Source organism: Xenopus laevis, chromosome 9_10L, assembly GCF_017654675.1.
Source record: "Xenopus laevis strain J_2021 chromosome 9_10L, Xenopus_laevis_v10.1, whole genome shotgun sequence".
Classification (NCBI taxonomy): Eukaryota; Metazoa; Chordata; class Amphibia; order Anura; family Pipidae; genus Xenopus; species Xenopus laevis.
This window is the reverse complement of record NC_054387.1, coordinates 13,593,721-13,621,457: the sequence shown is the minus strand read 5'-3', so window position 1 is coordinate 13,621,457 and position 27,737 is coordinate 13,593,721. Positions and strand designations below refer to the sequence as shown.

General features: G+C 39.7%; 1 protein-coding gene across 3 annotated transcripts; it reads right to left on the bottom strand.

The window, feature by feature from the left end:
* Window positions 1-297: 297 nt before the first annotated feature.
* tfap2c.L (transcription factor AP-2 gamma L homeolog) lies at window positions 298-19,422 on the bottom strand. 3 transcript variants are annotated; one of them, XM_018234956.2, is made up of 7 exons: window positions 19,271-19,422; window positions 12,162-12,626; window positions 10,961-11,012; window positions 8,060-8,282; window positions 5,789-5,907; window positions 4,967-5,108; window positions 298-2,123 (listed from the first exon to the last, which is right to left on the bottom strand). In XM_018234956.2, the coding sequence occupies exons 1-7, from the start codon at window positions 19,298-19,300 to the stop codon at window positions 1,841-1,843; spliced, it is 1,314 nt and encodes a 437-aa protein (XP_018090445.1). In that variant the 5' UTR covers window positions 19,301-19,422; the 3' UTR covers window positions 298-1,840. The 3 variants fall into 3 exon arrangements, with proteins under 3 accessions (XP_018090445.1, XP_018090444.1, XP_018090443.1); XM_018234955.2 differs by lacking the exon at window positions 19,271-19,422 and adding an exon at window positions 14,355-14,595 and having other exon boundaries at window positions 12,168-12,626; XM_018234954.2 differs by lacking the exon at window positions 19,271-19,422 and adding an exon at window positions 14,355-14,594.
* Between the last annotated feature and the right edge of the window lie 8,315 nt (window positions 19,423-27,737).

Genomic DNA, 27,737 nt, shown 5'->3' with positions numbered 1-27,737 from the left:
TCCCAGGTCCCAAAAAAAAAAAAAAAAAATTAATAAAAAAGATTAAATAAATAAAATCACCTTTAATTGTATTTTCCCGAAAAAAAATAAAAAATACTCAGACTGGACAGTTTTTCTGCATAGAATAGCATTTATTACAGGTTTATAATAAATTTTTTATATTGGGGGAAATTTACAAAAAAAAAGTGGAAAAGAAAAAAAAAAAAAAAAAACACAAAGGTGGATTACATTAATTAGTATCTAAAACTGCAGACTCCTCCCACGGAATTTATACACATATTGCTTTTGACACGCTTAGGAGGTTGAAGATTTGTAGTTTTTTATTTTTTGTTGCCTTTTTATTAAATGCTATTTTTATCTCGGTGTACAAGACTTAGAAAAGAAAACTCCCCGTTAACCCAATTTTTCTATGTTTTTCACCCTTATGTACAAAACCCTTTAAATTACATATAAATAAAAAAAAAAAAATATGTACATTTAAAAAGAAATGGAATAGTTTTCCCTTATCTCTGGACCTAAAACACTCACGAGTACAGAACTTGGGTTACATGGAGTCCCTTCATGCAATGATGGAGCCAAGAAGACACTTATTTGTAAAAAAATTTGGAGACCAAATAAGAAGTAGGATTAAAGGTCTCATAGGGTGACATTATATATCTAGGTTTAAAAAACTGCTCTATTGAAAACATCTGCATTACGGGTAACTAATTAGGAACATTTTCGGTCTCCGAGACAAAAAAAACTCTTTGCATAAACCATTATGAAAACTACAAACTTTGACATTGAAGAAAATGATACAGCCTGTGCTTCTGAAGAGGAGGCCAACTCAGGTGTCAACTACATTTTCCAAAAACTGGAAAATAATCTTGGTCTCATAGAACAACTCAAATATTCTAAAATGTATAAAAATTGCATTTTGTGTGGGGGGGGGTGAAATATGGTCATATCGTTTTAGATTTTCTGAATCCATTTTAATTTTTGTTTTCAGGGCTGAATTTAAAAAAAAAAAAAAAAAAAAAAAAAAAAATTAAAATTTAGCCTTGACATCTATGAAAATTGTACGAAAGAGTGTCATTGAGAACAAAATTAAATACGTTAACGTTGTTTTTCTTTTAAGATGATTTTGTAATCCACCAAGTGCATTTGAACAATGGTTGGAGAAAATTTACGGAATTTATAAAAAAATAATAATATGAATCCATATCTTAGACTGAGGGAAAGAGTGTTCATAGAGAGGCCAAAAATAAAACTGATTTACAAAATCTTGTAAAACAAATCGTATATTTCATATATTGGCACCCATTTTTACAAATACATAAAAATCTTTACCGTTTTAATGATAAGATTTTTTTAAAAAAAATTAGGAAAGCTGCTAAAAACAGCAGTCATAAAATTACATATAATGGTACACATACTCTTTCACATCCACTTATCCTCCCCACCATACATACACGCAAAAAAAAAAAAAAAAAAAAAAAGAAGGAGCTCTTTCAGGACCGGAACATAATCAAGTCATTGAATTCCTTGTGTTCCTTGATATCACTGCAGGAAACTTGAGGGTTCTGAAGATGATCACAATGAAATGTGTGAGCTTTAGAGGTCTGCAGTAAGTGAAGGCTTTTCTCCACCCATGGGGGTTAAGGATCCAAGTTCCAGAAGAGTCCTTTCTCAACAAGAGCGCGTGGCAGTGAGGGAACAAACTAGCGTGGGACCATAGTAGGTTTAGAGGGAGAATTTTGTAGGATCCAAGACTTGTCTGCAAGACCTCTGCTTCTGGGGTCAGGGAAGAACTGTTCCAGCCTCAAAAACGTTTAAAAATGGAGGAGGTAAAACCAAGTTCTCATTTTCTGTGCTTGTCCATCTTATCCAGGTTTTTGCTTTCACCTGGACTTTGCTCACCAGTGTTCATGTACATTTTGTCTGCTATCTTTAATGCCTCATTCAGGTAGTTTTGTACGGAGGTCATGGCTGCGCAGATGGCAGCGCTTCCAAAACCGTGCGATATTAGGCTAAAATGTGACAAGCACCCTTGGATGCCGGGTTCAAGGATAGGGCTGGGTCTGCCATTTCCGATAGGAGTTCTGTCTTGTGTTAGAAGGTCAGTGAATTCTTTGCAGATTTGCCTATAAAAAATATATATATATAAAAATAAGTTTAATACAGACACAGCAAAATTCAAAGAGACAAACAAATGAAAAAACAACAGATGAGGGTTGTAGCCTTCATAATTGCCATTTGTGGGTGCTAGATCCCTTAAAAGGAGAACCAACCCCCAATAAAAACCCCTACCTTACACAGACCCCCCTCCTTGCTCCCCCCCAGCCTAGGTGGTACCTTTGGTAAATACGCCCTAACTCAGGGCATCGGAGTTCATGGGCACTATCTTCTTCTCTTTGGTAATGTTCGGGAATAGATCGGCGTGTCGGCAGTTGGAGCAACCTTCCGTTTTGCAACAACTGCGCATGCGCCGGAAGTCATGGAAATTGCTGAAGTGCCGGGAAGACGATGGGAAAATTACAAAAGAGAAGAAGATAGCGCTGTGAACTCCCAATGCCCTGAATCTGCACCGAGGGGTAAGTAAAGAGTTAGGGGCATTTACCAAAGGTACCACCTAGGCTGGGGGGTAGGGGTTTTTATTAGCAAGGATTTGGTTCTCCTTTAAGTGAAGCTTTGGACAACAACATAGCATTTGATTGCAAAGCCAACTGTAGAACAAGACATATCAGGCTTGGAGGCTTCTGGGCTGAACTGATTTATACATCCCAGTCGATGATCATTAATATATTAATTTAAGTCGGGCGGTGGCCTCATTCCTCAAATGCAGACACAAAGAACATTTATAATGGATAACACTTAGAATCCAGTGTGCTGAGGAATCTTCACAACAATGGATAACAGCATTACCTCTACTATGGTTTTACACCTGAACTGTGTCAATGGAGGCCCCAGGGCAAGGAAGTTTATCTTAATATCAATATTTAGTCATGCCATTGGTATTTTGACATTTGTGGCATCTGACAGAGTTGAATCTATAGACATCGCCCCCCATTTAGGACTAATCATGGTCCTGCCTAGTCTCCAACACCAAGTACAGAAGTCAACAACAGTAGAGTAGAAATTCTTCAGCTTTACAGAGGGGCAGGTTTCTCTCATCTAGAGAACATTAAGTGCAATTGCCTATTCATTTAAATAAGGATTGTTAAGCTCAGTCATTCTGTGGCATCCTCATTAGCAAACATGATCCGGCTCAGTTAAGACGTTCTTGCAAATCTCTCTCCAGTGGTTTAAGCATCATTGCCCAATGTTAAATTTCATTACGCAGTCATCAGCTCTGTTAAAAATTTCCAATCAGATCAAGAGTGGAAAGCGCTCGAGCTGCTGCTCGGTGTGGCCCTGCACTATGACCCATATTCGGAGTCTGTAAAAGATAGTTCTGCCGATCGATCTAAGTGCAAAGATCTAAGATAAAAAGGCCCAATCTGAAGGTTAGTTGTGCTGGGATTTGGGGTGAATGTTTTTGCCGTGAGTACCCCTGGAACTATAGGGTGAATTGAAATAGACAGGCTTGAATCCCAAAAATCAGAATATGTCTTTGTTTTGGTTTGTTTTATGTACACGTCTAACACTCTGCAGTCTAAATACAATGAAATCTTTATGCCAACCAAGCCAGACTATAAATGAAACTCATGCAAACGAAAGAGGCGAGATGAGTCACATTTCTGTCATTTTTACGGTCATAAAAGACAGTGAAACAGCTAGGCCTTTGAACTGTAAATTAGAGGAAATTGATAGAATGGAAGAAGATGGTACATGAAAGGACAACAAATAAAAACGACATTGCTGTTAGCAGGAAGACAAGAAACATTCCATTTCTCCATTGTGGACAATGCAATCTTCTAGAAGCAAGCTGATCATTAAACCCAAATATGACTTTGGGCACAGGGAAACTATGGCATTACAGATCTTGAAGGACCAAATCTCGTAGGATTCTTCTATTCTTCTAAGCACAAAGGTTTTCGGATCCCTGAGGTTTGAAAAGTCACTTTACCTTTGGGGAAATACAACAGTGCCTACAATTGGAAAGCCCTGCAATCTGTAAGCCTTCAGTTCTTGGTGGACCTTTGAGTCAGAGGTAGTATGAATTATAGGGATGCATTGAATTCACTATTTGGGATACAGCCAAATCCCAGCATCTTTCATGAAAGATTCGACCAAATAGTGAACCGAATCCAAATCAGTATCGAATGGAAAAAGTGGGAAAACATTTTTACTATCTTTTTTTGTGACAAAAAAATAAATAAATAAATAAAAAGTGATTTCCCTTCCCGTCCCTTTGCATATGCAAATTCAGAATCGACAAGGCACGAGGATTCGTATGAATCAGAATCCTGATGCAAAAGTCAGAATCCTGGCCAATTCTGAATTCGGTGCATCCCTAATGAATTAAGAGTTTCTGAGCAACAGTAGGGCTCAGAATTGTAAATTTGTGGTTTAAGGTGGCCACACACTATTAGATCCGCTCGTTTGGGGAGGTCGCCAAACAAGCAGATCTTAACCCAATATGCCCACTAACGGCTGGGCGATATCGGGTGAATCTGAACAGTCAGCCCTGGTGCCAAACAAACGGAGAAACGCATGGGCGCAGAAACGCATCAACTAGAAGATGTGGTCCTGGATCATAGAACAAAAAAATCAAAACTTGACCGATTGATATCTGGCCGATTTTTGGCTCCCAATTGGAAGGACCCATCGGGAGCCCAGACACAGGCAGATAAGCTGCCGAATCTTTCTAAAGGACCAATATCAGCAGCTTTATTCTGCCCCTGTATGGCCACATTTAGGTGCGTAAAAGTAGACCTGATAACAGCTGGGGAGCCCAGGAGGTATAAGGGTCCTAATGGGGCACTGAACAACAAGCAGTTTCAATATATGTTTATGAAAAATATCCCAATTATCAGGTTCTTACTTTGCCGCGAGGAGCATGTTCTTGCGATTCGCCATCTCGTTTCGTTCTATGTGCGGCCGACTCAAGTACTCCGCCACAGCTTTCGAGGGGAATTCAGTCTCGCACACGTAGCCAAAGTCACGAGCAAGATGGATCGCTTCACCTGGGGAACAAAGCAATATTAGGGATCACACTACAGTAAAAAGGGATTTCTGAACCAATTTTTTATTTAATTAAAACTATATTACATAAGCTATAAAATATTTATCATTTCAAATCAGACCATATTAAGACGAACATGCAACGGACATAGAAAAGTCTCCTTAACATGATATAGCGGTTGCGGAATAGTACAATGTCGTGTCCTCAGATGAAGAGGAAGTGACTCATGGCACAGGGATTTTTATTGGTTAACGCTTTCCTTCCATGCGACGCACAATCAAAGAAATTCATGGCGGTGATTAATTCCTTGGCCCCGGCATTTGTGCCTTTGATGTAAGGTCACCTATTAAATACGGTGATGTAAATGGGACAAAAACTAAATTCTCTGTGATGGGGGGATTTACACATATTAACATATGAAGGCAAAACTTATATCCACAGAGCAGGCCTTTATTTATGGAGGGTTGTAGGAGCTGCCATATTGCTTAAACTCTGCAATGGTGTTCTATACATATACCCAAAATCCCACTAGAGGTGCCAATGCTCTTTATATCCAAGCATGTTAAAATGTAAATGGATGAAGAAAATTACAAATATATATTTCTATCTTAAATTTTTTTTTTTTTTAGAAGATTAGAAATTTTTTTTTATTTTTGTTTTAGATTAAACAGTGATACCAACCTTCCACAAGTGAAGTAAGGAGCGTGACATTTGCCGCTTTCCTTCTGCCAGCCGGGAGATTCAGACCGATTTTCTCAAGTTTTTCCCGTAAGGACCGCCCACCATTTTTCGACTTTGCCCTGATGGTGGAAAGAATTTTAAATTACAACTCAAAAAGGAAACGGTTTTACCAACTAGTACATGGGTGTGACGCTCAAACAAGTCCCTGTTCAGTATTTGGTTAATCACAAGAAGAGGATCCCCCCCTCCCACCCCCCATATTCAGATAATTAATTCTCCACAGTGGTTTTTCCCCCATACAGAGGATGGTTTGTTTTATTGAAAATTCATGGAGACCCACCCACATATGCATGGGAATCCCCTTCCATAAAAAGGCTGTGTTTTGTATGAGCTTTAGAGATTATAAAAGAACCCTCCATTCAGGTGGAAATAGGTCTTATTTAGAAGAACCACTGAAACCGTTTTAGGGAAAAACCACAAAAAGCAGCTTCATAGTTAAAAGGGGAACTCCACCCAAAACCTGTTTTTCTTTTGTTGCATCATTTAAAAAAAAAAATAGGCAGCTTTCCATACATTAATTTAAAATAGTCAATAGTTTTAAAGTTATATGTATAGCAAAACTCATGTATTTCTTTCTGCTAAAAGTAGGGCCAGCGAGAAAAACCCGATGCCGACTCCAACCCGCTCCCTGTGTCAGACTATGACCTCCCCTACTGGGCCCGATTGCACTTCATCTATAAGAAAAGGTGCACGAAGGGTGGTGGGTTATGACTGGGGGCCCCTGACAACAACCCTGGTGGGCATAGGTCCCCAGTCCGATGCTGGCTAAAACAATGTAGAAGAAGCAAGTTCTCCCCAAGGTCCAATAATCAGCTGCTACACCGATTAGGGTGTCAGAACCAGTAGTGCAGAAAAAGCTGGTCAGAGCCAATTGCCGATAGGTTGTCAGGGGTACAAAAATGTCCAGCATTTCCAAATGAGCCCCCAAAGTGAATAAACTCCTCTGACTTCGGTTATGTGGTTCATCACTAGGTTTACCACCTGGCTGGTATTTTACTGGCCTGGCCGGTAAAAATTATGGTTGATCCCAATGTTATTAATAGGGAAAAAAAGTATATTTTTTCCAGAAAAGGTGGCAACCCTTTTCACCGCCTTTGCTATTCCAAGTCATTTTGAAAGCCTTAGCAATTAGCTGCTCAAAAAAACACTCATGAATGGCCTCATGGGGGGGGGGGAATTATTTGTCTACAAACCTCCCACTCCACTATATTAGTCTCAGGAGGTTGGCCACTGACAGAGCAGCTAAACTTGCTTGACACGACATTCCATCAAGTCTGGCAAATACCTGTCTGCGTGTCCTGCTGGTTCTACAGGAACAATAGGTGGTCTCAAAACAGCAGTCGTTTTACTCTTAAACACCTTGTTCCTTTCAGTCAAAAATGTTCACCTCAAAAGACAATGGGGTGGTTTGCTTTTCTTAGAAGAACAGAGTTGTCTAGGCCCAGCCTCCGTGCATTACAATAGACTGTTTACATGTAAATTGGATATTTTTGAGATGATACCGAAAATGTAGTCTATTGTGGCATCCCCTGGAAAATGGCACAAAGCCTCCTACGGTTTATTTATAAAAGGCTTTATGTTAAAAGTTTTGACTAAAAAGATTCAGAGAGATTAGTCGCCCGGCGACAAATCGCCTCTTCTTCGGGCAACTAATCGCCCCGAAAAGCCTTCCCGGCGGCTAGAATCGAAATCACCGGCCGGATGGCACTCAGATCGCTTCGTTTTCTGAAGTTTCCTCGTGAGGCAACTTGGGGCGACTTCGGAAAACAAAGCGATCCGAGTGCCATCAGCAATTTAGATTCTAGTTGGCGGGAAGGCAGTTGGGGGAGATTGAAGAAGAGTCGATTTGTCGCCGGGTGACTAATCTCCCTGAAACTTCACGTGTCTCTGCCCTTAAAAGTCAAGGTGGGGAGAGCCTTATTTATAGAAACGAATGAAGAGAATAAATTCACCTTCTACAGGATAAGGGAGGAATAGAATTAAGGGCAGAACAGTGGAGCCTACAGTTTGGTCAAGCTCTTAGGGATCAAAATAATGTTTCTGACCCAATTTTTAAAACAGGCGTTACCACCAGAGACATCTACTGATACATCAGGAGATATTAGGACTATGTAAAGACCCAAGTAGAATATGAAAGCTCCATGGTTTTCTTCAGAGCTTCTTTAACTACATATATTAATTTGAACTTCGTTCCATCTCTTTATACGTTACCTTCTTAGAACTCCTCCAAGCAAAGAAGCATTCAAGCACTCTGGTGGCGAGAGACGTCGCTGGACCTCTGCCACGGTCACTTTGTACTTTGAGGTGGAGCTCAAGAGGGAAAGTCTCCCTGGCACCGAACAGAAAACTTCATTTGGGTTAATGACCATCCCCAGCAGTGCGTCCTTTTGATAGGGCATGTTGAGTCCATTGTTTTTGCCCACAGAGATTGGACCTGTCAAAATAAATCCATTGTTAATCCACCAGATATTTTGTAAAGAAAAACCTTTTCTTGCTCATGTAAGCTTTTTTATAAAGCTAGGGGGAAACCATGACCAATGTATTAACTAATACATATTCAAAAATATCTGAACAGCTTCCATAATTATCATTATTTAAGATGTTTGTAGGCTAAAAGAGTGCAAGAAACTGCCTTTAAAAAGGGATGGTTCACCATTAAGTTAACCATTGATATGTTTATTCTAAGCAATTTTTCAATTGGTCTTCATTTTCTCTTTTTTATAGTTTCTGAAAAGTTTGCGTTTTACCAGCTTTTAAATGGAGGTCACTAACCCCCCCCCCCATCTAATCAATGCATGGTTGCTAGGGTAATTTGGGCCCTAGCCGCCCAATTGCTGAAACTGCAAACTGGAGAGCTGCAGAATAAAAAGCCAAAAACCACAAATAGAAAATTAAAGCCAATTACAAATCGAATATCACTCTCTACATCATGAATTTATATAGCGCCAAGATACGCAGTGCTTTAACTACATCATACTTAAAGTTAACTTAAAGGTGAGCAACCCCTTTAATGATTCCAATGCTCATCTAATAAGCCTGTTGGAAACCCAAGAGCCTTAGGAATCCGTTATCCAGAAAGCTCAGAATAATGGAAAGGTCACTGAATAGACTCCATTTTTTCCAATTTTTTTTAAAAATGATTTCCTTTTTCTCTGTAATAAGGAAACAGTCGCTTGTACTTGATCCCAACTAAGATATAATTAATCCTTATTGGAAGCAAAACCAGCCCATTGGGTTTATTTAATGTTTACATGATTTTCTAGTAGACTTAGGGCAGAGACACACGCTCAGTTTCGGGAAGACTAGTCGCCCACCGACTAATCTCTTCTTTCGGGGGCGACTAATTTCCCCGAACTGCCTTCCTGACGGCTAGAATAAAAATCGCTGGTGGGATGGCACTCAGAGTGCTTCGTTTTCCGAAGACGCCCGAAGTTGCCCCACAAGGAAACTTTGGGCGACTTCGGAAAACAAAGCGCCATCCCGCCGGCGATTTTCCTTCTTGCTGGTGGGAAGGCAGTTCAGGTTGGGGAGATTAGTCTCTCCGAAGAAGAGATTTGTTGCCGGGCGACTAGTCTCCCCAAATCTGACCGACTGTCTCTGCCCTTAAGGTATGAAGGTCCAAATTACAGAAAGGTCCCAAACATTTTGGATAACCGGTCCCATACATGTACAACCTAAAATAGATGGTCCTAAAAAAGAAAAATGTGTACAATGGGTACAGTTTGGCTAAAAAAAATTGTTGGCAATAACTTATAAGACTGTTAAACAAAAATTGGACTTTTATTTGTGCTATAATAGGACTTCTGTAATAACATGAAAAAGTGGATACCACAAATGTTGGGATTTATAGGTGAGAAGTCAAATATGGTTATGGTTATGTATTGAACTCCAATGACTTATACAGATCTGTGCCTCAATTAATTTGCATATTGTAATGAGTAGCACCAAACCAGGAGTTAATACTATATAAATAGTCCTATATATTAGCAATCAAGTGCCTATAGAAGGGGAAATGCATTGTGTTCAATAATAGGATGGGGGGAAGTGGGGACACTTTATTATTAACAAGATGCAGATCAAGAAGGTTTCTCTAGCGGGAGAAAATAATGAAAGCTGATAATAAGGTTATCCAAGCACAAAATCGACACCGTCACACACACATGTCCCTGGGATACCGCACTCTCTGTTCTCTAGAGCAGGGGTTTGTTTTCCTCTCTCCTCCCCCTTATTAAGATCAAGAACAAGGCATTGAACACAGGGGAGGATTCCGAAAGCTCCAGTTAACCATAAAGTGGTTATTAGAAAGAAGGGGGGGTGGGGAATAATGTAAAGATGTCACAATGTTTAGAATTTCTCCCAGATGCACAGGGAATGGGCTTCTGTTTGAGGATTTGATGGTTAAAAAAAAAAAAAAAAATCAAAAAGACGAGTTACAGTGAAAGCAGCTTGTGTAAAATATAAAAACGAGAATTTTAAAACGTTAATTGCTTTAAAAAGGTTTACTTTAAAGGAAGAATCGTTGGCAATCTACAGTACGGGTCTATTATTTTACTGAATTCCAGCCAATATACAAGTTATATTGCAGAGTTAAAATTGTACTGGAAATTCTAAATATTCTCTCTTTTTTTCCTACACGCAAGAACAAAAACAGCAGTTTGCTATGCAACATATAGCCAATGTCTTACATAAAATAAAATTGGGTGGGGGGGGGAGTGTATTTTGATGAGTGTTTTTCTTTTATAAAACAGATTAAAAAAAAATAAATCCATCTATATATAATTATTCTGTGAAATTGCAGGTTTAGCCACTAATTACTTTGAACGCGACACAGGAATCATGTAATCAAGAGAGTTTATAGCAAACAGGGGGTCTGTTTTAACTCAGACTTCAAGGGTTAAAAGATTTCAGAGGCTGAATTCGTAAACCGCTCCTTTTGCAGTTTAAAAGCAAACCCAAAATAAGGCGAAGGTCTTAAATGGATGAGAAAGGGATCATAGTTGGGCACTCGCTGTTCACGTTTCAACAGTCGGTCGGATATATTGCAATTTTAAAATATTACAGGAATGATTTAAAAAAAAAAAAAAATTTAAATAAAATAAACAAAGGACAAACCTTTTTTAATGACTGTCTGGTCGTGCATTATCAAGTTTTGCTCTTCCATCGACTGTAAAAAAAAAAATAAATAAAAACTTACATTTAAAGAAAAAAAAAAAAATACACAAATTATTCTATATTCCATGCTACTTTAAAATATAACTTCTCAGGTTAAATTTGAATTCCTTTCTTAAATCACGTCCACCGGTTGCCTTAAATATCCGACACCCCATGTGTGGATACCTTCCGTCTCCAAGGATAGAGGTTAAGCCAAGTTATTTAACCTATTTTCTTTACAAACAGATGCCCTACTTTCTCAGAGCAGTGCAACTATACCCTGGAGGTACAATTAAAAAAACAACAAAAAATTGCTTTTAGCAGATACTGTTTGTATGAATGAAAGAGTAAACTTTGTTATTCCACAAGAACCTGAAAATGACAGATCTGCTACAAATTATCCCAAGTCCCCCTGATTGTGTAAACTCTTCCCAACTCATCCATCGAATAGTTTTTATGTTGAAGTTAAGTTACATGAGCACCAAAAACCTAACCCTACGGTATAATTATACAGCAGATAGAATAATTTATGGAACATTTGTTCTTCTGTATATTCCAATATATTATACAACATTTTTAAGTAGCTATTCTCCCTGGAACATCTGGTTTTTTCCCTAAAGAAGCTGGAAAAAAAAAAAAATAATAATCAGGTGTACCAGGATCTAAAGTATCTGTTTGTATTACTTTGGTTAACCTAAAAAAAAAAAAAAAAAAAAAAAAATTATTTTGTTCTTTAGTAGTGATGGGTGAATAAGGCGCGAATCCGCTGCGAATTTCCGCGTCAAAAAATTTTGGACGCACGTCGGAACAGTCGCTCACGTCAAAACTGTCGCCTGTGAACATTATTCTGATGCCCATTGACTAACACCAGCATCATTGACGTAAGCGTCAGAATGGATGCAGGCGTCAATTAGCGTTTCGCCCATCACTATTCTTTAGGTTCTCGTGACAAATACAGGTTATAATTTTGTATGAGTACAATAGACTGATGAAGGTTATTTGGGCTCTAGAGAAATTATTTTTTAACACTGGTTGACAATTACTGTAAACAAAGTACTTTTTAAATTGTTTAGAGGTTACTGGTCCTCATTTCAATAGGTCTACGAAAATACCCCACTCTAGCTCTGTCACCACCCCCCAATTATTATGAAAGAGACATTACCACAACCTCGTCCATCTGTTGGCCAAGATCTGCAAGCCCCAAGTTATCCAGATTTGAAGGATCCAAGCCATGTCCATGCTGTAGAAGAATGTCAGGTCTTCTGTAGGAGTCTCTGCCTGGTCTCGCTAACCCGGAATCCAGAGAAGGTATGTGGTGGACAAGGCCATGTCTGGAGTGATGGGAAATCCCAGTGTGGTCTTGATTCTGTCTGCTGGGCCATGCCTGCTGTTGGTTAGTGGTCGGTGGGTGGATAGGGTTAATGGATGAAAAGGGATCTCCGAGGTGGGAATAGGGGTCATTAGATTGAGGGTATTGTAGAGGCTGGTATGGAGGTGGAAAATATGGAGGTTGGAAGTCTGATGTTCCCGAATGCGGCAGAGGGGGACCTGGGCTATACAGGTGTTGACTCACGGCTGATAAATGGGGCAACCTTGGGTTACCATTGCTTGATCCATCGTGTCTGTCCTGGAATTCATGATAAAAAAAAAAACAGTTACATTTACAGTATTGTCAGTGCTCAAACACAAGCCTTAGGCTGCAGATAGACAGAGCAATATGAAGGCACAAAAGAACAAACACTATAATACTTTAATAATGCAATGTCTACTGTAAGTGATGTTGTCCCATTATGATCTACAGCCATAAAACCATTGTTAGCATTCTGTCCCATGGAAAATATTACTTAAATACTGATTTATGGGAAAATGTATATTGCTATATTTAACAAACAACTATTTCGTATGTAACTTTACATAATAAATATCTGAATGAAAAGCATGAAACAGGAGGGTAATTGTTTGTTGACAGTGTCTTCAGATCTAATGACCACCAGCTAAAGGTCTACTGATCTAACTTTTGGGCACCCCTGTTATATAGCGTTTATAACTACACAAACACACAATTGGGCAATGGCAGTTATAGCAGAAAAGAGGTCGACTTAGCATTCACTCTATATTACACATTGTGTCGGGCTCCAGGTAGAAAAGGGCAACTATAACAAATAAAGCATCAATATTTAATAGGTGCACCTTCAGTGATGTGCCATGTAATAAAACATTTGCCAAGCCAAATAAATACATAGGTATGGGGCCAGTTATCCAGAATACTTAGGACCTGAGGGTTTCTGGATAAGGGGTCTTTCTGTAATTTGGATCTTTATACCTTAAGTCTACCAAATCATTTAAAACATTAAACAAACCCAATAGGATTGTTTTGCATCTAAGAAGGATTAATTATATATTAGCTGGGGTCAAGTACAAGGTACTGTTAAATCAAGGGGACAAATGAATGCTGACCGGACCCAGTGTTTATACATTCCCATAGAGACTAGAGTCTCCGGCAGCCCTACGATCCCTGTCTGAAACAAGTCCATCTTTAGCTTTAAAACAGATTACAGCGTCATGGCTATTAAAATAACAGGGAGAGCTAATCAACAGAGAAAGAAGCCCTCAATAAGGTCCACCGAGGCTGCTCCTTTACTAAATGCCTCCCATTGATGCCAAATGACTGCAACTAATCTACAGGAGCCAGAGAATTCAAATACGCAGACCGTGACCAAAGCAAGGGGGGGAAACAAAAATGGCCTGGGGTGACGGCGAATGTTACATCTCTAGGTTTATTAAATAGGAGATTAATAAAAAATTAAAACAAAAATGGTGAGTTCAGTTACCAACAAATATGTGTTAAGGTTTCAAAACCTTATAATAAACAAAAAAAAAAAAAACATTTAATCTAAATTGTTGATTTTTTTTTCTAGTTGTGAAACTGAATACTATTCAACTAGTTTATGTAAGAGTGACCGGTATAGGATAAAGAGCACCCTAGCACCCACTAGCTGTCAGGTTCAGCTTCTACAACCAATAACAGGCTTTTGGATTGGGGTTTTTCCTTGTTACAGTCAAGCCTTTGCAATTGTTTTTCAAATGATTGTTTACCTGGAAAGCACTTAAAAAAAAAAACACACAATTCTCGCGTAAAGGAATAACAGATGCACCTTGGGTGCCGACAACACAGAAAAAAAAAATTGCAGCTGCACAAAGATACAAAAAAGAAACCACAGGAATCCTGCTGCCGACAATCCAATGTTATCGAGGAAAGTTAAAGAGAATTAAGAACTATTAGATTCCTCAAGCAGTGGCTGTGCTCAATTTTTTTTTTGTTAAAGTGTGGCCCTAAGCAAAGATCTGTGCTCACCTCGCATTCCTCTTCATATTTAACATTATCTGCAAGCTTCCACAGCATCCTGGCTCCTGAGTCTAATCAGACCAATGCACCAAAATCCAGGGATAAATCCAAGTTCACTTCAAAATATAAATTCCCCCAGACCTCTCTCAGCTGTCAGACATGGAGACTCTCAGAGCTCTGATCCTTGACTGAGGATTTGCCAGTGATCTCCCTTCTCCCTAAACACCTATAATGGCTGCAAACTCCTCCCCAGGGGCTGATGCTGTGCCTCTGTGAGTTTAATTATAAGAGAAAGCCTTGCAGACAGGAGCCAATCAGAACAAAGGGACTCTGCAGGCACAAGCCACGCCCCCTGGTGTTTATTCTAAAGAAATGATTTTTACTCTCCTGCTGTTTGGATCAGGTTTGGGAGCCCTGATCGTTCCACCACTGGGAAATACTAAAAATATATTAAATACATACATTTTCCTCTGCATAAATAATACCCAGAATTTTCTCAGTGTAAACATACTTTTTTTAGGGGGGGGGGGAGAATACTACTACTATTCAATTCAAATACTTAGGAACTAAAAAAAAAAAAGTTGTGCACAATAAACCCCATTTCTGCATTATATGATTATATATGATTATATATTAATGATTTGCAAATTCCTATTATAAAAATACATATAATACATAATTTATAAAGCTGCCAATATATGTTATATAGAAATTATACAATATATATATTATGCTCCTTATTTTAATTAAATTAATCTGTTGGTGTTTTTCAGCTCTGGATGAGGAATAGCTGCAACTACAATATTAAATACGGGATAAATCATCTTTTATCTCATCCCCACCTCCCAGAAAAATTAGAAAATCATTAGCAGGACTGGTATAAGCCATTACCATCTGATCCAATCTAATGAGCACTTTTTATACAAATCTGCAGTATGTGTCCTTCCAGGAAGCCGCTGATTACAGGGAACAAACCTCTGCGATTTTTTTAATTAACAGCCAGCAGTCATTTGGTTAATTGTTAAAACCCCCTTTCCTTCCCACACTGGGATTAACCGACTAATCGGTTCTTGATGAGAAAAAAAAAAAGAGTGGGAGATGTCAGTTAAATAAATGAATCAAAATAGAAGGCAAAACCAGAGCGACTCTCTCCTGTTGCTGCTGCAACTCGCTTATCTTACAGATAGGTGGAAGCATCACCGCTTAGATTTCCCTACAGCCTGCATCTTAAGGTCTCCTTAATATTTCACCTGCATTTTAACTATGAAATTACTCCTGCTCGGTTCTATACAGCTCCCTGTTCCCTTCCAACAACCATCACAGGGGATATTTAATAAACAGCTGAAAAAACTTTCAGAAAAATAAATAAATAAATAAAAATCTTTATTACATTAAATACAAACATATTTGGGCAGCCTTCTAACCAGTGTTACAAATTTGGTATTTTTTTAAAACCCCTCAAACGAAAAATGGATGCTTTTCCTATGAATCCAAAATGGGTAATTTTTAGGCTTTTTGGCAATTAAGGAGAGGGGGGTTAAAGCTAGATTTTTGCATTATGCTGTATATTTGTGTTGGGTGTGCAATCCATATTTACTACAGAAATAAAAGTAGAAATGTATTTTATATGGGCCACAGATTTGCATTCTATGGGGAAGGGGTGCGTTTAATAATGTAATTACACTTGGTTAATAAAAAAAAACACCTTTTTAGTAGTTCCAAGTGCTGATTCCATCAATGGAAGAGAGACTTTTAAATCAGCAGAGAATTCCACTCAGTTGCAGCTTAAGCTTCATTATCATTTTTGGTGGGGCACCACAATTTTTTTTTTTTAAATTACCCCTTCTGTTGTTTTCACCATAGGGGAAAGAAAAAAAAAAGCCTTTGAAATGCAGGTCTTTCCCTGTGTTCCTCTGCTTGTAACAGCAAGTGTTTGTGATTATTTCCAAAAGGGTTTGGCGTCATTAAGACTGGGGAACACAAATATATTTAAAGTAGAACAGGAGAGAGAATAAGAGAAGTAGCTGAGAGCAGTATGTCATTGATAATAGGGAGATTTCAGCCTGGGATCTTGGGGTGGTGCCAGTTAACTACATAAATCCTCTCTTCCCTGTAGAAATGTCTATTTATATCATAAGCTGCGCCCGAAGCGCAAATAATCGTTCAGCTAAAAATTTAGCAAAATACAGAAAAAAAAAGTCGATTTTATCTAGTGGTATAAAACTATTGCAGGCAGAAAGGTGACAAAATCCATAACAATAAATGCTTACAAGTTTATTTACTATTCTACGTATCACTAATACAAGGGTAACCCTTGTCTGTTATTAAAATATCGCAACCACCTGCAATAAAAGGGAAGCATAGGTGGATCATCTCATATTGTTATTACCGTATTTGTCATTTCATTTTTGGCAGAAATTGCTTCTTATGTGCTATTTTGCGGAGGGATGTATAAAGTCTATAGGACCTTTTAAACCATATCATAGTCCATCTATATCAGCTAATAAATTACATCCATGCAGAAGGCCTGTATATTTCATACATACAGACATTGGATCATTCTTATGAAACTGGAGTAATATATATATATATATATATATATATATATATAATGGCTTAGGCACACACTTATAGAAATACTACCTGGATGCTATTCAGAAAAATTGTATATCCATAGAAAAATGCTGAAGCACACCAGGATTTCTCAATATATTTCTAAATATATATTATATCTATATGCATAAGGCTCCAGCTCCAGTTTCTCTTTCTCATTCTCTATAATCTCACTATTATACATACAGATATTGGGTAATATTCTATTCAACTGGAGTACAATATATATATTTGTTTTCCTCCCCTAAATATATATTATATCTATATGCATATGGCTCCAGCACCTGGTTATCTCTCTCATTATCTATAATCTCTTCATAATCTCACTATTATACATACAGATATTGGGTAATATTCTATTAGACTGGAGTAAAAATATATATATATATTATATCTATTTGCATAAGGCTCCAGCACCAGTTTCTCTCTCTCATTCTCTATAATCTCACTATTATACATACAGATATTGGGTAATATTCCATTAGACTGGAGTAAAATATTATATATATCTATATATATCTATATCTATATCTATATCTATATTATATCTATATGCATAAAGGCTCCAGCACCATTTATGTATGTATCTCTCTCTATATATATATATATATATATATATATATATATGTGTTTATAAGTTGCATTCAAAGAACATGTGCATTAACCATTAAATTGAACTGCTACATATAAATAACTTAAAAAAATCTCTTTAAAACCGCACCAATCTAAAAATGGATTAAGATGAGTTCTTACCATTTCTATACAACAATTATAGAGTAAATACAAATAGGAGTTCTGTCCTACACACACCCACGCACATTAGAGAAACATCCTGAACGAAATCTGCAGTTATTGGAATATTCTGCAGATTTTTTTTTTTTTTATATTTTTTTTTTATCCACTTAGAAAGTCGCCTAAAGTTCCCCTTTACAAATTAGAAACTGGGGCAACTGGGAGAGTTAATTGAAAGAATATTTCGTTATTAAATTTATTAAATAATCAGCCCAACAGGAGGAAGACATATGTGCTGCACACAGCCTCCTATAAATCTGCCTTTTTTTTATTGGGTTCTTCTGAAACTGCCATAGATCATTCGTTTGCGGTAAATTCATGAAAGTTTAATGTGGGGCAGAGCCGAATGCATTGAGCCCTTTGGCAGGTGCGAATTGAGAGTGATTCTCTTTTGTGTTGACTTTGTCATTCTAATGGTTCAAATCTATCCAGTAAGGGATTATAATAATACACTCAGATCTTCCTATTGTCTGGCAGCTGTTAGAATAATAAAAAACTATAAAATTCTCGCTTTTTTTTTTTGTCCTTTGTTTAAAGCCTTTACCTGCAAACTGACATTGAAACCATTCAATCTAGACAATAATTTCGTTAACAAAACCATTAAAAATATCGAATAATCCCTGATTTTTTAAAAAAAAAAAACCTACAGGAATGCTTGTTGCGAACAAAAACGCACGATTTTACGCAAGCGGCGCAGAACATTACGAATTAAACTCATTTTTTTTTATCATTATTATTATTTTAAACCTCGCGTGGAATTTCGTTCTAAATCTCCACGGGTGGGAATGGAATAAATTCCCCAGGTGAAAATCGTAAACGGAATCTGATTGGAGAGACTTTTGCTACTGGAGGCGTAAAGTCGCAAATTCTTTTTCCCTTTAAAATCGCTCGCACTGTTATTATTTTTTATGACGGTCTTTGAGCCGGATAATTGGAATTTAACCAAGACTGGAAGGAGGAGTGGGTGTTTTTCTAACGAAACCAGGTGCGACCAAGCGCAGAGATCGCTCCCCAAATACGGATTCCCATTACAAAACGAAAAAAAAAAGTTTACATGAGATGTTAACATTGATAAATGTATTTTTAGAGACAAGAAACAACGAAAAAAAAACAATATATTGTTTTAGATACATTACATTTTAAAATATTAAATACTAGAGGAGCTTTTAATATCATTTTTACTAAAACAACAAACAAAAACTTTATAAATCCCAAATCAAATGCAACAGTTCTCCCCACTCCATGTGCAAAGCATTAAACGCTGCCTGACAAGCAGATCATGTACATGGTATTTAATTAATTCTCCCCAGAGATTAAATAGAGTTTCTAAACAAGTCCCAGCAAATAAGTGAGCCTGCCAAACTCTCTCTCTCTCTCTCTCTCTCTCTGGGAAGCAGCCGATGCTTATAGACAATTGTTGGCTTAGGGAAAAAGCCTGGCTAAATAAAAGACTTCATTCCCCAGATGATTATAAAGGTGAGGTTGGGCAGAATTAGAGTAGAAAATTGGAAGTCACATACCTGCCAGTCTGATCTCCCCAGCAGAGCCATCAGAGGAAGGATTCAGGGGATATATTAACAAGAGCAGTTACACCACTAACTGTTACCTGGATCAGCTTTACACCTGGTTTACCTGCCTCAGGCTGTGCGCATGCGTATCCGACCTACCTTAGAAAGAATTTTTTCCAGCCCTCAGCTCATACCGCCCTCTTTTTTTTCAGATTCATCTGACTCCTTCCCCTGACTTCAATATACTCAACTGTCTGACACATGAACCCCAAACACAGACTCTGGGGGAGACACAGTCTCTAGACTGTAATGGGATGAACTTTAGTGCACATCAGTGTCACAGAGATTTATTGTACTTGTATTCGGCTGTTCCTGCAGAAATCTCTCCCTCTCTGGCACATAAGAATTCCTTCATCAAATCTTCTCTGTGGATCTGTTTAAGAATTGCATATACTGTCATTTTCAAGTTCCTTCCTATCCACAAGTCCCTGTCTGTCTATTTATCTCTCATTTCTGTCTGTCTGTCTGTATATCCTTCTATATGTACTAGCTAATAGAAATGGCACAAACACAACTAATTGTTGTAGGCTGGAATATGTTACATTGTACACCTGGCAACAAACCATATCATCTATCTATCCCTCTATCTATCCCTCTTTCTATCTATCCCTCTATCTATCTATTATCTATCTATCTATCTATCATCTATCTATCTATCTATCTATCTATCTATCATCTATCTATCTATCTATCTATCTATCTATCTATCTATTATCATCTTCTTCTTCTAACTTTTATCATCATCTCTCTCTCTCTCTCTCTCTCTCTCTCTCTCTCTTTCTCTCTATCTGTCTCTCTTTTTGAGCCTCTCTTCCTACCATATAAGTGCTGTCAGACATACGCCAGTAAGTAAGGATAAGGATATACATCATCTGGCTCTTTGATTACTTGTGTTTCCACTCACAGTGAAGTTATTGCTTGGCCACTCAATAAGGCATTTTCCCCATGACATTTTAGTCCTTACAGAGCATTCATGGGAGCTCCCACTCATTAAGGAATCACGTGTCATATAAATAGTGATCCCATGCTCAATAACCCAAGGCAATCTGCTGAACATAGAAATGAAATGTGCAAGCAGTACACACTTCTTTTATATAAAGTGGAACTGTCCATGTGATAGTCCTTCAACTTCAGATACCCTCTGACTGATGTGAGTGCTGGGAGTTGTTCTTCAATAAGAGCTCAATGACTGCAGGATGAAACTTTTATCGTCTTTAACTTGTCCTAATGTTTCCTTTCTCTACTACTATCTACCATTTTCTACTGTTTCCATCTTGCCATACTGTCTCTGTCTCGCCCTATTGCCCCCATCCTCTCTACTGTTTCCATCTTCTACAGCCTTCAGCTTGCCCTAGTGTCTCCATGATGCCCAACTGTTTCCATCTTGTCCTACTGTCTCCATGTTGCCCTATTGTCCCCATCTTGCCCTTCTGTCTCTATTGCCCTACTTTCTCCATCTTGCCCTACTGTCTCCATATTGCCCTACTGTCCCAATCTTGCCTCCCTGTTTCTATTGCCCTACTTTCTCCATCTTGCCCTACTGTCTCCATATTTCCCTACTATCGCCATCTTGCCCTCCTATCTTTATTGCCCTACATTATCCATCTTGCCCTACTGTCTCCATATTGCCCTACTATCTCCATCTTGCCCTCCTGTCTCTATTGCCATATTTTCTCCAACTTGCCCTACTGTCTCCATATTGCCCTACTGTCCCCATCCTGCCATGCTGTCTCCTTTCTTCCCTCTTGTCTCCATCTTGCCCTACTCTCTTCATCTTGCCCTACTGTCTCCATCTTGTTCTAGTGTCTTCATCTTGCCCTCCTGTCTGCATGTTGCCCTCCTGTCTCCATCTTGCCCTATCTTCTCCATCTTGCTCTGTTTTCTTCATCTTGTCCTAATGTCTCCATCTTGTCCTACTGTCTCCATCTTGTCCTAGTGTCTTCATCTTGCCCTCCTGTCTGCATCTTGCCCTCCTGTCTCCATCTTGCCCTATCTTCTCCATCTTGCTCTGCTTTCTTCATCTTGCCCTACTGTCTCCATCTTGTCCTAGTGTATTCATCTTGCCCTCCCATCCGCATCTTGCCCTCCTGTCTTCATCTTGCCCTATCTTCTCCATCTTGCTTTGTTTTCTTCATCTTGTCCTACTGTCTCCATTTTGGTTTACTGTCTCCATTTGCCCTCCTATCCCCCTGTCCTATGGAGTTCACCTTGCCCTACTGTCTCCATTCTGCCGTATTGTATCCATCTTAACTACTGCCTCCCTCATGTCCTACTATTGTCATCTTGGTTTACTGTCTCTCCTAAAGTGACTGTATCAAGAAAATGATGTGAGACCATAGAATTTGCTAATTATTAGCAGAAAATAATACATTGACTTCTGTGGAATGTTTTTGTTTGTGTGTGATTAATGCATAAAATCACCATTTTGCCTCCCTAGAATTGCTGCAGTTCTCCAAAATAGCCCTGAAGGAAGTAGAAACATTGTTTTAAAACTACCAGATGAATTTTGGGAAAACACACTAAACTGTGTCCAGAAAGTTTTTTCCTGAGGAACTTGATCTGTTTTGGTTACATTAAAACTATTTATTCAGTTTTTCTCAAATGTTGCTGCTTAACTGTTTCGGATTATTGATGTGATACATTCTTTTAAACTGTGGGAGCCTCTGTGCATAAAAGGAGAAGGAATGTTCTGGGCACACAATAAGCTATACCCTCATACTGTACTGTCTAAGGGAAACAATATGGCACCTCCTTCCCATATGTATAGATACAAATATACAGAGAAGGAATGTTCTGGGCACACAATAAGCTATACCCTCATACTGTATTGTCTAAGGGAATCAATATGGCACCTCCTTCCCATATGTATAAATACAAATATACAGAGAAGGGATGTTCTGGGCACACAATAAGCTATACCCTCATACTGTACTGTCTAAGGGAAACAATATGGCACCTCCTTCCCATATGTATAAATACAAATATACAGAGAAGGAATGTTCTGGGCACACAATAAGCTATACCCTCATACTGTACTGTCTAAGGGAAACAATATGGCACCTCCTTCCCATATGTATAAATACAAATATACAGAGAAGGAATGTTCTGGGCACACAATAAGCTATACCCTCATACTGTACTGTCTAAGGGAAACAATATGGCACCTCCTTCCCATATGTATAAATACAAATATAAAGAGAGGAATGTTCTGGGCACATAGTAAGCTATACCCTCATACTGTACTGTCTGTTTAATGGAAATGCTTCTATACACCTATTAATGGGTACAGTTCGCATCATCTCAACACTCCTTCAAAGAGACAGATTAGGAGGTATAGACTCCCCCCCTGTTGTCATTTACTGTTTCACCGTAGTCGGTATCATTTGCATTGAGTACAAAGCAGCAGGACCTCTAATGTGTGACGGCGTCCCTCCCATCTATTACCCCTCTTGCAATTCACAGGTAGCAGGAGAAAATAAACTAGATCAGCATTGGCCCCTAGAAGTGTTCATTTGCAAATGTTAAGTAAATAGACTACTGTGCAAGGACCCCCTCAATGAGGTTTGAACCACCGTCCCCCCTCCCTTTTGTCTGTCACTCATGATCATCTCATGTCGGTGTGTTAATCCCATTTAACCCCTGCGATTCTCCAAGTCATTGAGGACATCTTAATTACCCCGAGGGTCGTCTTCTGTCACCAGACCCTCTATTTCATGCTGAGTTGAAAGCAACGGCTTCTCTGCAGACCCTAAAGAGCATCTGTTTCAATTTAGCCGTGTGTATTTGTCAGCCATAAAACATTCAGGTACAAGCTAATAGATTGAGTCAAGCTGGGAACACTGTAAGGGCAGAGACACACGCTGCTATTTCGGGAGATTATTCGCCCATCGACAAATCGATTCTTCTTCGGGCGACTAATCTCCCCGAACTGCCTTTCCGCTGGCTAGAATGGTGGTCAAAATGAGTGTATCGGGCAATCCAAAGGGTTGATAACATGGATCTGAATGGAAGGCAGAAGAAATTCAGGTCCTTGTCCCTTATGGATGTTCTGGTGCCTCAAATATGTGCTGGTAGGAAGCATCAATGGTTGAAAGTTGACCATACACCGGCCTACAAGCCAATTGGCCATATGCAGTACAATTTGGGTTCTCACATAGAACGCCAAATGACCTTGGTTGGACTGAACTGCAGCCCGAATGGGAAGGGGGTCACATTTTAATTCTGACTATCAACTTTGGTGACTCCTCTTATGGTAGAGAAATAGGTGCCCCTCTGTTGGAAATCACAACATTTTAGGGCCTCTTTGGTCAGGGCTGGTTCATCTTCTATAAGCTCCTCCGTTCTCAGGTTCGCTGGACCCCCTGAAAAAGATTCTGAACCCCAGTGTCGATTAATTAGCTGCTTTCTTCTAACAGAGGCCAATGCAATGGTTGGTTATGCTGCCTCCCAATTGCACCCAGGGGATTTATAAGCACTCCCTGTATTTGGGTGGGATTCTTCTGGGTGCTCTGGTTTCCTTCCATGCACCAGAAACATACCAGCCTTTAGGGTACTTGAGGGAAGGGAAGTTAGATTGTAAACTCTAGGGCAGGGCTGTCCAACTGGCGGCCCGTGGGCCGTATGCGCCCCCCCCTTCTGTGGCCCCCCAGATGCTGTGTCTGTTTACCATATGTAATCTTTAAAAGGTATCACTACAGAGATAAATTGGCCCCTGCATTGTTTAAACCTCAAATTCAGACTCTAACCCTCTGTATTGTTCACACCTGTGATCCCCCTGTATTGTTCACACTTGTGACACCTCCATTGTTTATATCCTAAAAGTCCTGTACTGTTCTACCTGAGACCCAGACTGAAATTGCCCACATTGTTCACCTGTTCACACCTTATTCAAAATGCTAATGGAGCACCAGCACTGTGTCACTGTATGTAGTACATATTAGACTGAGAGCTTTCCCTGTCTCCTGCTCTGTTCTGCCTTCCCTCCCTGCAGGGCCGGAACTAGGGGCAGGCAGAGTAGGCGCACACCTAGGGCACAATCATGGGGGGGGCACACTTTCTTTTTTAAACCCTGATTTGCTTGACCTTTAATAGTTATTCAACTTTATAAACCCCCTGTTCCAGACAGAGTCACTCCCCAGCTCCCTTTTGGCAGCTGCTGGCACAGGTACATATTTGTGGGCAATATCTTGGCTGCTACTTGCACAGGTAAACAGATGATATGATGGATATTTGGCTGCTGCTGGCACAAGTACATATATGGAGGCAATAGTGTGTATTTTTTGGCTGATGCTGGCACAGGTACAGATTGCCATTGGGGGCAATATATGGGATTGGCTGCTGCTGGCTCAGGTACATGGGGCAATATGGTGACTACTGGCACAGGTACACAGATGTTTGAGGGCAATATGATGGATTTTTGGCTACTGCTGGAACAGATACAAATTGGGGCAATATGATGGATTATTTTGGTTGCCGCTGGCATAGGTACAGATTGGGCATAAAAATTTGATGGATGTTTTGGCTTATGCTGGCACAGGTACAGATTGGAGCCTGTGAACAATCTGAGGGATTGACTGCCATTGGCATAGATACAGATGGAGGCAATATCATAGGTGCTGGCACAGGTACAGGGGGCTATATGACTGGTAAGGTGGGAAATGGTAATTCAGAACTGGTTGAAGCCCTTGCCCAGGGTGCAAAAATACCTTGGCCCGGCCCTGCCTCCCTGTGTGTGCCATTCTCTGCTTGCCCAGTGCTGCTTGTGTGTGCCATTCTCTGCTTGCCCAGTGCTGCTTGTTTGTGCCATTCTCTGCTTGCCCAGTACTGCTTGTGTGTGCCATTCTCTGCTTGCCCAGTGCTGCTTGTGTGTACCATTCTCTGCTTGCCCAGTGCTGCTTGGGTGTTCCATTCTCTGCTTGCCCAGTGCTGCTTGTGTGTGCCATTCTAAGCTTGCCCAGTGCTGCTTGGGTGTTCCATTCTCTGCTTGCCCAGTGCTGCTTGGGTGTTCCATTCTCTGCTTGCCCAGTGCTGCTTGGGTGTTCCATTCTCTGCCTGCCCAGTGCTGCTTGTGTGTGCCATTCTCTGCCTGCCCAGTGCTGCTTGGGTGTTCCATTCTCTGCTTGCCCAGTGCTGCTTGGGTGTTCCATTCTCTGCTTGCCCAGTGCTGCTTGGGTGTTCCATTCTCTGCCTGCCCAGTGCTGCTTGTGTGTGCCATTCTCTGCCTGCCCAGTGCTGCTTGGGTGTTCCATTCTCTGCTTGCCCAGTGCTGCTTGTGTGTGCCATTCTATGCTTGCCCAGTGCTGCTTGGGTGTTCCATTCTCTGCTTGCCCAGTGCTGCTTGGGTGTTCCATTCTCTGCTTGCCCAGTGCTGCTTGTGTGTTCCATTCTATGCTTGCCCAGTGCTGCTTGTGTAAGCCATTCTCTGCTTGCCCAGTGCTGCTTGTGAGTGCCATTCTATGCTTGCCCTACACTACCTGTGGGATGTAAGCCTGTTAAGGGTTTGTTCTTGGAGTTTGTTAGCATTTGGAAATTGTTGTTAAGGGCCCCAAAGAGGTTTAATCATGTGTTGGGGGGTTGTTGTATTATCCACAGGGGAGGATGAGGCATATGGATTTAAGGGGATGTCTTTAACATGACTTCAATTTTTCACATATGAGTGATGAGGGATTTACCTGCAGTGAGCACCAACCATTTGTTTTTTTGATGTGCTACCACCGTTAATGTGGATATGGTCTTGAAAGTTATTGTAGTACTATGGTTGTGGTTTACAGTGGGTGTGGTTTAAAAGGGGGAGTGGCCAACACTGACTTCCATTATCGGCCCTCCTCCACATAGGCCGGTAAAATTTTTGCCCTCGGTACCACAGAACTTGGACAGCACTGCTCTAGGGTATGGGTTGATTTGACTGGTTAAACACTCTCTCTACGTGGGTAAGCGATGTATCAATAAAGGATAGTAAATAAACTCCATAACTGATAACAACTGAAGAGATAGACAAGGCAAACACAACTGGAGACATCACAGAACACCTGCTCCCCCCTTCATCCTGCAACAAAAAACAAATTAATTTTTATTGCAAACGGTGGTAAATTCTTATCGTTTTCAAAGGAAATTTAACAAAGCAACCAGTTTTATACAGACAGAGAAGGTGTTTGTATAGGAGGGGTAGTTAAACTGCTGCTCAGATAATTCTTATAACAAAATTTGGTACCTTCGAAGCTGAGGTCCCGAAGTGGCAAAAAGACTCGAAGTCATGAAAACAGCCAAAGTTGAACTCTTGAAGCAGCGAAAAGACCCAAAGTCACGAAAGGAGGTGAAGTTGAAGTCCTGAAGCCACGAGTTCAATTCCTCTGAACATCAATGTGTGTTTTTTTATTTTTTTTTTAATCCCTTGGCCACCAATATTATTTTAATACTCTATAGGCCCCTGCCGCCAGTGTTTTTTTTTTTTAAATATTCTTTGGGGCCCAATTTTCTTAAACTTGTAAGGGGGGCCCTGGCCCCCCTTTCAAGTTATTCTTTGGGTCCTCAATTTTTTTTAACTTGCAAGGGGTGTCCTGGTGCAAATGTTTTTTTTTTTTAAAAAAAATATTCTTTGGGGCTCAATTTTTTTTCACTTGTAAGGGGGGGTCTAGCTCCAATGCTTTTTTTTTTAAAAAAAAAAACTTTTATGGGGGGCCCTTGCGCCAATGTTTTTTTTTTTAACTCATAGGGGGGCCCTGGTCTAGAAATAGCTTTTTAAAACTTGTGTGTGTGTGTGGGGGGGGGTAACCTTTTTTAACGCTGATGTCTGTGTGGTCTTTTAACTGTGATGTGGAGTGGGTGGGATCTGTGGTGTGGCTTGGGGACCAGGATGGGTGGGGCAAAAATTTTGTGGTATGGGGCCCCGTGATTTCTAACAGAGGCCCTGTGTATAAATACAAATATACAGAGAAGGAATGTTCTGGGCACACAATAAGCTATACCCTCATACTGTACTGTCTAAGGGAAACAATATGGCACCTCCTTCCCATATGTATAAATGCAAATATACAGAGAAGGAATGTTCTGGGCAGACAATAAGCTATACCCTCATACTGTACTGTCTAAGGGAAACAATATGGCACCTCCTTCCCATATGTATAAATACAAATATACAGAGAAGGAATGTTCTGGGCACACAATAAGCTATACCCTCATGCTGTACTGTCTAAGGGAAACAATATGGCACCTCCTTCCCATATGTATAAATACAAATATACAGAGAAGGAATGTTCTGGGCACACAGTAAGCTATACCTTCATACTGTACTGTCTAAGGGAATCAATATGGCACCTCCTTCCCATATGTATTAATACAAATATACAGAGAAGGAATGTTCTGGGCACACAATAAGCTATATCCTCCTACTGTACTGTCTAAGGGAAACAATATGGCACCT

Excerpts from the sequence above, each read along its gene's own strand:
- tfap2c.L (XM_018234954.2), bottom strand. The coding sequence starts at position 14,402 with ATGCTGTGGAAGCTTGCAGATAATGTTAAATATGAAGAGGAATGCGAG. Across the intron at positions 5,908-8,059 it reads CTTGGAGGAGTTCTAAGAAG|GGCAAAGTCGAAAAATGGTG; the intron begins GTAACGTATAAA and ends TTCCACCATCAG. Across the intron at positions 5,109-5,788 it reads CCTTACTTCACTTGTGGAAG|GTGAAGCGATCCATCTTGCT; the intron begins GTTGGTATCACT and ends TTTGTTCCCCAG.